This window comes from Zingiber officinale, chromosome 1B (assembly GCF_018446385.1).
Source record: "Zingiber officinale cultivar Zhangliang chromosome 1B, Zo_v1.1, whole genome shotgun sequence".
In the NCBI taxonomy this organism is placed as follows: Eukaryota; Viridiplantae; Streptophyta; class Magnoliopsida; order Zingiberales; family Zingiberaceae; genus Zingiber; species Zingiber officinale.
Window position 1 is genome coordinate 97,835,816 of NC_055986.1, and position 11,544 is coordinate 97,847,359.

General features: G+C 34.7%; 1 protein-coding gene across 4 annotated transcripts; it reads left to right on the forward strand.

The window, feature by feature from the left end:
* Positions 1-263: 263 nt before the first annotated feature.
* On the forward strand, positions 264-9,108 carry LOC121970104. Of its 4 annotated transcripts, none has more exons than XM_042520565.1 (9): positions 267-575; positions 718-1,333; positions 2,388-2,490; positions 4,130-4,183; positions 4,555-4,669; positions 5,505-5,593; positions 6,949-7,010; positions 7,095-7,191; positions 8,726-9,108. In XM_042520565.1, the coding sequence occupies exons 2-9, from the start codon at positions 1,002-1,004 to the stop codon at positions 8,786-8,788; spliced, it is 915 nt and encodes a 304-aa protein (XP_042376499.1). In that variant the 5' UTR covers positions 267-575; positions 718-1,001; the 3' UTR covers positions 8,789-9,108. The 4 variants fall into 4 exon arrangements, with proteins under 4 accessions (XP_042376518.1, XP_042376499.1, XP_042376492.1 ...); XM_042520558.1 differs by having other exon boundaries at positions 267-522; XM_042520575.1 differs by having other exon boundaries at positions 267-519.
* The last annotated feature ends 2,436 nt before the right edge of the window (positions 9,109-11,544 follow it).

Here is an 11,544-nt window from a genome sequence, read left to right on the forward strand (position 1 = left end):
TTAAAAAAATAAAGCTCTTTTGACTATTGCAATAAAAAAGACACTCTTTTGTGCCTTTTATTTTTTGTTTTTTTGATGATTTTGTTTTTTTTTTCTTTTCCATGGCTTCGAGTTCCACTGCAAACAGTTGGCCAGATTCTTGTCCCCCATGATTTCCCTAAACAGTTTGCAGTTTATCTCTCGCTAGGAGCTAATCATGGTCAAACAGTGTTCCAAATGACGCAGAGCGGTGAGAAGAGAATCATGAAGTTGGATTGGAGAATGACCACCAAACCACTTTGTGGCTGTGGTAATGGGAAACGAAGTCGAGCCTAGTGGCAGTAAAAGCATAAGAAACCCCAAGGCAGAGAAGCGTTTCAAATCCATCAACCGAAAAGGCCAAAAAAACATTAAAAAAAAAAAAGTTGGAAGTTTGAGAGCAAAGAAACGAGGAAGGGCAAGGCCGGATAGCACTGCGCAGTGAGGGCAGCCGAAGCCTCCGCAAGAAGTGGCAACTACGTCCATCAAGAGAGAGGATTCGTGGTGTTCCTTCCGTCTATTACAGTCTTTCTCATCAAAATCAAGATACTTTTTTGGTAGATAATACTAGACTGTTTCAGTTGAAGGCTTTGGATGGAGAAACAAAACGTTTTCTTTTCAGAAATATCCTTCTGGCTTCGGCCAAGGCCTTGTAAGGGTACGAAATTTAATTTGATATTTACTTTTCTTCTAAAACAGGGAGAAGAAGCGATTTTTTTTCTTCAACCGTTCGTACTTGGAATTCTTTCTGTTCGGACGGAGCTCAGAAGCAAGCTTTTCTTAGATTGTTGGGGAGGAAACGGAAATCTGGAAAATTGGCTTCTCGGAGCTCTTCCGGCAGTTTTGGTCTTTAATTTTGATTGCGAAATTGTTTGGAAAGTACACTGTCAACTTCAATATACAGTTTTGAGGATTCCCACCGACTTTGGCTCTTCAATTTGTTCTTGGACTCTTATTGTTTCGACAACTAAGCTGCGTTTGGGATGAGAATGGAGGCTGATCATAACTTAAATTTTCACTATGGAGGATTCTTTCCGCCATCTCTTATCAATCAAAATGTAGCATTGTTTCAACCAGAGGCAACAGGGTTGACATCAGAGGGAATGTATAATTCAGGTGAAATTAGCAGTATGGCAGGAATGATCTTGCCTGGTAACCCTGGTACCCAAAGTCATACTTCTTCTGTGATGTCACTGCCCGATAATCTTTCAGGAAGCATCGCTCTTGACCCCATGTCACCTGTCAAGCATAGTGCAACAGTGGCTACCTGTTGGTCTTTGGAAGAGTTGTATGTGTTGAGGCAAGGCCTTATGGAGTAAGTTAAATCTGTTTGTTGCTTTTGATCTTCTGTCTTGATTCTTTACTCCTTAATGCATGCATAAATTTTGTTTTAAAGAAAATATTGATCACTAAAAGTTGTTACTCAAGTTAACTAATAGCTAAATGTTGCTCCTTGTAGCCGACTGATGTGGACGCCGAGGTGTACCACGCCGCTATAGTAGGAACCAAATTAGCCACTGCCTAATTAGTTATTGATATAGTATAAATAAATTAGCTATTGCCTAATTAATAGAAAATAAATAATGGTCTAATTTAACTATTGTTATAGTAGAAATAAATAATGGCCTAATTCGTTTTCCTATTTTGGATTCCTTGTTTCCTTTATGGTTGGTCTTTCCTCAATCGCGTCATGTTTGACTCCTTGTATAAGGAGTGTTATTATTAATAAAGAGGGAAGAAAAATTGAGTAATTGGACTCTGTCTAGGACGAGTCTCTCCTCTTCCTTTCCCCCTACGTGTTAGATGACTAAGTACGGATCCGGACCTCAACCTGTGACTCAATCCTGCACTCGGGACAGTGACGCCGACTCAAAACAGTAATTGCTACTCTAATTAACTAATAGCTCCTCCTTGTAGCCAACCCAAAATAGTTGAGATGCATTATTTCTTGCCATTGTATAAATTCTCTTGTTATTTTCATAGATAGATGTATCATGGATTGAGGTCCTTTTGACTTCCTGCTTTGAAAATTATAATTTTTTATTTTTCAAATATTTTTTAACATGGCGCAAACATATTAGTTTTCTGAGAGACGATGAAGTATGGGGCCATACTATTTAAACACCTCAATTGAACCAGAGTGTGGAGATGGATTATTTGTTGATAATGGTGTTTGAGTTAGATATCTAGAACTCCTCTCTTCTCAAACATGATAGCTGTAATTACTCGTTCATGTCTTAGCTCCTAAGGAAATGTGTTCTCTTTTATAGCATACTAGAAATGTTGTCCTTTGAAATATTACTCCTATTCCAGTACCTGATCCTTGATACATTTTGGCTTGACATTACTGTTTTATGTCATACGTCCAGACATGCTACTGAGCCTACAAATATAATGAAATATATCAAGATAGCAGCTAAGCTTCCTGAGAAGCAAGTAAGGGATGTCGCAATGAAGTGTCAATTGATAGCTGTGAGTACTCACTTGGATATGTATATGATTTGGCATTTTTATATGCTACATAATTGCACAGCATTTTTAATGCATGTCTCTCACATACTTAGCCCATCACATCCTACAATTCATACCATATTGCTTCAGTTGATTGTAGTCATAGTAACAATGTGTTTTGTTTCTATATTGAAACACTTAGAGATTTTTTTTCTTTTCTATACTCCATATTGCAAAATCATGATAAATTAGTTACTTGGCTAGTTATAAATGAAACAAAAATCTTCCAAGAAAGCATCATGAGTGTTGGAATGACTAACTGAGGTCCTTTCCATGCAAGGCACAAGGTTAACCCAATAACCAAAAAAAAAACACTTAATGATGCAAGTAGCCTTCTTGAGAGATTAGTAATGCATTTTCACTGGAAACGAGCAGGGTGGCTCAAAAAATAATGTCCATAACAAACAATGTTATTTCTAATCCTCCAAATTCTATCTGACTCAATTATGAAAGGACAAGCCATTGGACCCGTACTTTGTGGCTTGAATGGATGTCACCCATAAAGGCTAGATCAGAACAGATGCACACTCTGTAAGTTTGAGAAGTAGGTCCAAACTTGTATTAAAAACAATTATGATATAAACAAATCTTGCTCTCGTCAACCTCTTGTTTAAGTCAGGGGATCCTAGATCCACTAAAATTTGAGGAATCTATCTGTAATCAGAAACCTTCTATAGAGTCAGTAGAAAATCTTATTGTTTTTTTGGTAGACACTGTACCATCCACCATTGTTTTGCAGAGAAATAGCACACCCTTTTCAAGGAGATGAAATACTATATCCTTGGATTCTACCTCAAGATGCTTTATAACTAACTGACACCATTTTTGTATCTGCATGCCTTGTGTTCTTAATGAAATTACTTTTGTTTAGAAACTCTGTATCATTTTACCCCTGATAGTGGCATTGCCATTCTCATGAAAGGCCCAAACATACCATGTTCAAAGCAACTGAAACAATGTGTGGAAAAAGGATAATCTACCTTGCTAATGTCAATTCCTATAAGAGTGTCCAATCTCCATATGAAGATGAACTAGTAAGCTTTTTTCTATGACACCAGATGACTAATATGAGAGATTATAAGATAAGAGAAAACTGAGCTGATTGTTTAAGTTTCAGACCATTTAATAAAGGACACAACAATGCAAAGGATATGTTTGAAAATCTCAAACTTCCATTTCTTTTGCATCCAAATGCTACTTAAGAAAATATATAAGTAGACAGACTCACTTATACAATTTTTCACCATTCATAATCCTGATAATGGATTTTCTCCTGAAGGGCATTCTGGAATAAATCACATTATCATAATTTTGATATTCCTTATCATTATCTCTTCTTATTTGGAAAATTTTTGTAAAGATCTTCTTGTTGTAATAAAATGGTCTGCTGCATTTTTGTATTAAAAAACATTATGGTATGAATGGTCTTTTTATTACACAATAAATGCAGTTCTTATTTCACAAAATCATGTCTCTGTTGGTACTCAGGTTCTTGTGATGCTTCTTAAGCTGAATGATTTGTAAAAAGTGTTTTATTTGTTTGGTTGTTTGCACACTTTTTACAAGGTATTTCTAACTGATACAATGATTTTCCTTTTAGAAGGAGGAAAGTGGCAAAAGACGCAAGCTAGAAAATTACCATGCAGAAAAAAAGGTAAAGGGGAGCAAATCTCCAACCTAATAAAATTTCCTTCACTTTTGATAGCAAAACTGATGTATTCATTTCTGTAGTTGTTTAATCCTAGTAGTAATAGTGGGGCATTCTTTTTCTATCAATAATTTATGCTCCTTTTATTTGTTCACACATTAATGATAGAATTGCATCCATTTACTTTGTAGATTTCTTTATTCAATTATGTCTTTCATAGTTATAACTTATAAGACATAGTCTTCTTATTGGCAAGATATAAGAAATATATTAATTGTTTTTTTTTGTAAATTGGCAACAAACTTTCACTGTGAGAGGATTTTTATCTTTCTATGTTGCACATGTTAAATAGATGCTGATATGGGAATTTTCTTCAGGAAAAGGTGGTGTATTCTTCCTCATTGAGCACTATGCATTCTTTCCAACCAGAGAGCATGACCCCCTTGTTATTCAGGGTGCGCAACATGCCAAGCAATAATCATCCTTGTCAAGGTTGTTGAATTAATTCAGATTTTATCATAATTTAAGTTTGTCCCATAATTAATCTCTATTTGTGATTCTTAAATAAGGAAAATGAGGATAGAATTATCTGATATAACTTAAATAATCTAAGTGCAAAATGCAGTAGTTACCATATAAAGCAATTTAGATGTGCCTTTGTAATTTAATGAACACAAATTTTCTCAGCTGCCCTTCTATTTTACTATGTTTGACTATTGGTATGCTCTTGTTGTATTTTTGGTTGTGTATATGGGGTATATTGCTATATTCAGTAAAATATGATCTGTTGTTTCTGATTTGTCAATGTGTTTTATCCCAAAACTGTTTTAGGGATGACAATAGCAAAACCTAGCTGACTAGCTTCCGAATATTATGTTGTCAATGACTTTTCTTAACAAGTCCAATCATGCATGATCTTGTTAGTTCCTTTTGTGAGTGTTTATGTCTACTTAATTCATCCCTCACTTTATGACGATGTAATGGCCTATTGAATGAGAAACATACTTGCAGAACATAATTAATTGGGATTTTATCCTATTCCTTGACTGGATTACAAGCAATTAACCATACCTGTAGACTAGTAATTAACTTCTTTTGAATATTTAGGTTGAAAATTATTAATAGTTGTTTAAATGTAAGATTTTTAATATTCATGCAAGCCCATAATTTCACATTGTTCTCATGTAAAATCCTGTTGTGATTATGGATAGTTCTTTTTCATTTTTTTCTTACTTCTCATGTAAAATCCTGTTGTGATTATGGATAGTTCTTTTTCATTTTTTTTCTTACTTTTCACTTCTGAATAAAACCTTTTGTTTTCCAACAGATTCACCAATAAATATAGAGACACATCACCTTCTAATGGAGAATTTTAATCTTCTCAAGCAGATAGGATCAAACCTTGAAATGAGTAAGGTTGATATCTTATATTCTCTACCTCAATTTTTTCCTTCTCGCCTTCAAGTTTTATATTAATGTTATTGTATAAATACTCGCAATCAAATTCACCTCTTATGTTTGAGTGCAGGAATTAGTTAATTCCCTTCTTTACAGAGAAGGCAGTATACCTTGACACCTTGTCATTTGGGCAAATGTAAGTCAGAAGTAGGAATAGAGACCAGGGTGAGGGAATATGCAGGGAAGAGGAAATGTAAGGAAAGAGGGAAAGGATATAGAAAATAGCTTGTATAGATAACCAATCCAAAGAGAATTAGCTAATGATTGTCTGCCAATACACTATGATTTTTTTTTTTTTGACTTTTGAGCTTATTATTATTGAAATGCCAACTTTAGTTTGACTATATTGTTCTAGATTTTGCAATTCATAGAACAATTTCGTACGCCATATCAGAATTGGTTATCTGTTTCATTAACTACTCGTTAATGCTTCTCCCAAGATCTGAAGCCCATAGAAGTACTGAGTTGATCAATAAGTAGCAGTATCCAAAACTAATAAGAGTATAAATGAAATCTTCTTTTTGTGTATGAAAATTGCAATTGATCATAAAAGTTGATAATGATTTCAATAGCATTCTCAAATTGATTAGAGATATGGGCATCATCAGAAAGAGTAATAATGGGACATTATGCAATTTGATAAGTATTATAATCTATCCTTCTCTTTCATATCTCTATAGTGCATCATTGACTCTGTACAGAATCATATCTCCTATTTTGTTGGACCTTCCTTACAGTTATGCTGTCAAATGTGCCAGTGATACAGGTTCATCTAAATCTTGCCATCCATTGTAAATGTTCTTGGTTGACCAATAGTTGAAACTTGAATGTTACAAAAGCACCTTCAACCTTCCCATTGTGTGGCTTGCCGATCCATCTGCCATGGTAGTTGTCCCAGTTCTAATTATCATAAATTTTTTGCACACCATGGCAACTTCATCACATAATCAAAGCCAAAATAGGACACAGCAAAACCAAACATAACAGTCTGTGAGTCCTATGTTTTTTAGTTTGAACGCATCATAGTTAATTTTATTTCTCATTTCAATTTTTGTGTTGTATCATAAGTATCTTCTGTAAGCACTAAACAGTATCTTATAGTTTTATGTATAATCTCTGAATTATATTCTCAAATCATTTGTTAAGGGTGTTTCTCTAATTCTGTTTGGCCAATGGCTTTGTTCTTTTATTAACTTCTTGCTAAGAATTTTGTGGAGGGCACAAATATTTTTAAATAGACAGTGATTAACTTTCTGAAAATATTTTGTCAAGTAATTTTTAGTGTCATTTCAAGTCTCGCTGAAACATTTCAGGTACAAGATAACATAAACCTATTTTATCATGTCAGAGAAAACATAGACAACATTTTGACAAGGTATGATCTACTTATAAGTTTTCTAAGTACAGTCTATAGTTTTTAAGACAATTTTTTTTAAAGGGAAATTTCCTTTTTAAACAGCATGAGTGTCAACCCAGGCATTATTAGTCAGATGGCTGCATTGGCTGTGTCTATTGATGATAATCTTTTCCAGTCTATTCTTCCCCCTGCTATTCAGGTAAATTACAGTTATCTTATTTTTCTAATCTTTGTAGTTTCTACTACCAAGTGCAATTGTGATTGCCCATCAAAGCTTCATTTCTTCTAATCTCAGTGTGTTACTACTCAATGTGAATGAATCATGATTAGCCAGGTTTAGAATTTCTTTTATGGGAATCAATTTACTAACTTATATTGAATGGTGATTATCCCAAGTGTCCAAATTTAGTTGTTGATTTGTGTTAAACCATGATGGTGTGAACCGATTAGTTAGAAAATTTCCTGCTAACTTATGCTTTGGGCTAAATTGTACAGGTTAGCTTGAGCATTCAGAGATAGATGTTTGAATCCTTGCTTCTATTTTCATAATTCTAGATTGAGTCACTATTTAGTTTCCTATAATGGGCTAGTTAAAAGTCCTTAGGCCTTTCTATTGCATATTTTATCCAGGGATAAACTTCTTTTTGTGGGAACCTAAGGCAGAAAACCTTCCTATAATATCTGATGTAAGTTGGAACCTTCAGGAGTAAAGAATAGCTAGAGTTGGAGTATACAAATTGGTACTAGTTTGCTACTTATATAAGAGAGCAAAGTAGAAGACTGGAACAATGCTTTTCCAGGGCATTTTTGTGTCAGTAGGAGGTCCCACCACCGCCTACATAAGAGAGCCCAGTTGTACTCCTTCAAATTGAGAATACCAAGCCCTCCCATGTCCGTCAGGGCGCATACCTAAACCCAAGTGCAAGGTAACTTTGCTTGACCGGAGATGAAGAAAACCCATTTAGCCAAGATAAGCTCCTTCATGAGATTATGAACTTAAATTTCACAACGAATTGATGTTCACTATAGAGCATTGCTTTACATGCAAGCCATATCTCAACAATTTCAGAGAATATTGTACTAAATTGTCCATTTTCTTCAGGACCTTGAGAATTTCCATGACATTTAACTTTGCTTGCATTTTTTATGATTGAATTCCATCAAGCATATATAGAGATTAATGACTAAGATTTCATATGATTGTTTAGCAACTACAGTTTTTGCGAATCCATTAGATAGGTGTTTTAACCATCTGTACATTATAGTGAATGACTGATGAGTAGTCAAAGAAATAAGTTGCAAGGAATAACAATCTTCCTCTGTGAGGTTGTGTGACTTCCACAAACAGTACCTGTTGACTAACATTTGAAAAAGAAAATGAAAAATTCCTTCTTATTCGATAAAATGCTTTAAGCATGTAATTTTCCAATTTCTGAACAACCCAATTGGCGGCTAGCAGAATAAGCTAATCTGTCTGTAAACCAAACCCAGGCTTGAAAATCATTCAATTAAAATTATCTGGGACAGTAAAATTTTTGAACCACTGTCCATGAAATGCCATTTTGATATTGTGACATAGTTTTAACCTGATCTGCTAGGCACCTACACACCAATAACTTCTAAGTTTGCAATATTGAGCTTTCTTTGTTCAATCATGCTACTGCAAACTGAAAATATTCTCTTGGTTCTGTTTTGTGTTTGACCTCAAACTTAGTTGTTATTCCATTCTGAAGGTGCATGTACCTGGAAATACTTATCCAAAGGAAGAGCCGAGATACTTCATGGGTGGTGATTAGATCAATTTGGTGACTGATGATAAAGCTTTTGATGCCCGGCATTCAGTATGATATATGAATGCAACTTGATCCGTTTCTAAGTTGCCCATGTATACCCTTCATCTAGTAGCGAGTGTTCTTTAACACAATCAGGTCCTTTCAGGTTTAGTGATTCTTTTGGATTTTATAATATTCATTTTTTTGGCATTTTAACTGAATAAAATTATGTAGTCCGACTGAACGATCTTAAACTCTGTCGCACGTAACTATGCAAAGAGACATTTTATCATTTGAGATATAAATCTGTAAATCATCAAGTTTGCAGTCTAGCATTGTTTCTAGCTACTGTTTTTACTGTGAATTTGGTGCTCAGATAATGCATGGGTAATTGATGTTACAAATGATTCATTTGCCAAGGAAAACTTCTCCGGTTAGCTTGTTCCTATTCTGCAATGTTGCTCCTTGGGTGAATTTTTTTTATACATTTTGTTTATTGGATTAATGGTTTAACTAAATTATAAAGATAAATATGTTGCTAGTTGAGTTCCATGTTGGAATTGAGTTAAGTTTGATAATTTTTTTAATAAATAAGTTTGACAAGATAAAAAGAGCTCGAGGAGCTCGACTCAATTTATTTACAATTCTATTTAAAATTATTTTTTATATTGTTTGAAGGAATGTTTATTCCTTTGTTTATTATTAAAGTCTTCAATCATAGTGTAGAAATAAAAAACTAAAATGAGAAAAACTATCTATTTCAACTAAAATAATATATATATAATAATTTTCTGTTCCGTGGAGCTAAATAATTATCTCCTTAGCTTGTTCAACGCATCTAGTAAACCAATTGACCCATCTGGACTAATCAAATTGATCGACTCAACCTATCCCTCATTGATTGATTCATTCAATCCAATCCACTTAATTTTCATCTAAATAAATAGATCTAGGCTTTCTTTATCCCTATATTGAAAAGAAAGAAATGAAATGAATAATGAATTTATTATTATTATTATTATTATTATTATTATTATTATTTTCATTTTTTTAAGCTAAATATTATACCATAACCTCTAAACCTTAAGTTCTAAAAGAAAAAAAAATATAAAAAAAAAATTACATATGATGCTCATAAGGTGTGCACCATGAGATGTGCAGGCTAGCAAAACTCTATCTCTCTCTATATATACACATTATTATGTTGCGTGTTGCACTCGGCGTGCCTGTGCAGTCTCCAACTTTTTTTTTAGCTTCGAGTTTAGCCATTTAGGGTTTTAGCTCTAGGGATTAGGGTATAATATTAAGTTTAAAAACGTCTTAAAAAAAATGACATTAAGTGTTCATGGAGTGTGTGACGTAAGGTGTGCATCATAACATTCATCATATAATATAATGTTATGTTACACACTGCGCATCATAATGTTATGATATTTTGGATGGCTTATCCTGCACAACCATGGGCGACATCCCATGTGGATTATCTGATGCGGCCAAAACTGAATTTTATATTCCCCTCTCATTTGCATGCAATTTTCTTCACTCTCTTAAATGCATGCAAGGCTTTCTCATGCATTCATGTTGGTGTTGGTTTTAAAAGACTAGCACCAATCAGTTGATCTTTAAAGATCAGCACTAACGTGTTCGTGTTGATATTTAAAGATCAGCACGTTGGAGCATGTGTTGGTGTTGGTCTTTAAAGTTAGCACGTTGGAGCGGGTCTTTAAAGACCAGCACCAGTATGTTGGTACTGATTTGTGCAAACCAACACCAAGGCTGGTTTTCGCAAACTAGCACCACGTTGGTGCTAGTTTGCGCACCAACACCAACGTGGTGCTAGTTTTTGTAAACCATCACCAATGTATTGGTGCGTAAATCAGCACCACGTTTGTACTAGTTTACAAAAATTAGCACCAACGATGTGTTGGTTTTTGAACGTGGTGCTAGTTTGTTGGTGTTGATTTACAAAAACCAACATCAACATGAAAACCAGCACCAACGTGGTGTTGGTTTGCGCAAATCAGCACCACGTTGCGTAAACTAGCACCAACGCATTGATGCTCAAATCAACACCACTATTGGTGTTGATTTTCGCAAACTAGCACCAACGAGCTTGTGACACATGTAAATCAACACCAACATGTTGGTGTTGGTCTTTAAAAAAAAATGTAAACCTGCTACATTAACGACCCCCCTAGTGTCGGGCCCACGGATATCACTACAAAAATAGTAGTGAATAACGACTGAATTTTCCGTCGGTATTTGGGTTTACCGACGAAATTTGTGATATCGGGAGTAATTTGGTCGATAATGCAATTTACCGATGGAAATGAAATTCAGTCAGTAATTTCCGACGGAACAATATATTCCGTCAGTAAAATTTAATGACCGAACACTTTTCCCGTCGGCAAGGAGTGGACGACAGGTAATGGAAGTTGCCGACTGAATTTTATTCAGTCGGTAAATTCCCAACGGAATTAAATATTCCATCGGCAATTCACAACGGAACCAGGCATTCCGTCGGCAATTCCCGATGGAACCGTTACTGTGCTGGTCGATATTCTGCCGACGAAATAGTGTATTCCGTCGATAATCACCGGCGGAAACTCAATTCCGTCGGTAAAAAATAGTAAAAAAATTAAAAAACTTACTCTTATTTTCCACATATCCTATATACAATTTTCATATATATGCATTTTTATAGTATCCTCATCACGGAAAGCTCTATTTTGACATTTTTTATGATTGCATGGACACCGTAACTCAACACCATTCGTACA

What these genes read in the sequence shown, in the direction of transcription:
- LOC121970104 (XM_042520565.1), top strand. Translation starts at nt 1,002, where the DNA reads ATGAGAATGGAGGCTGATCATAACTTAAATTTTCACTATGGAGGATTC. An exon ending in CAATAATCATCCTTGTCAAG is followed by an intron (nt 4,670 to 5,504) that starts GTTGTTGAATTA and finishes GTTTTCCAACAG; the next exon opens with ATTCACCAATAAATATAGAG. An exon ending in CAAACCTTGAAATGAGTAAG is followed by an intron (nt 5,594 to 6,948) that starts GTTGATATCTTA and finishes GAAACATTTCAG; the next exon opens with GTACAAGATAACATAAACCT.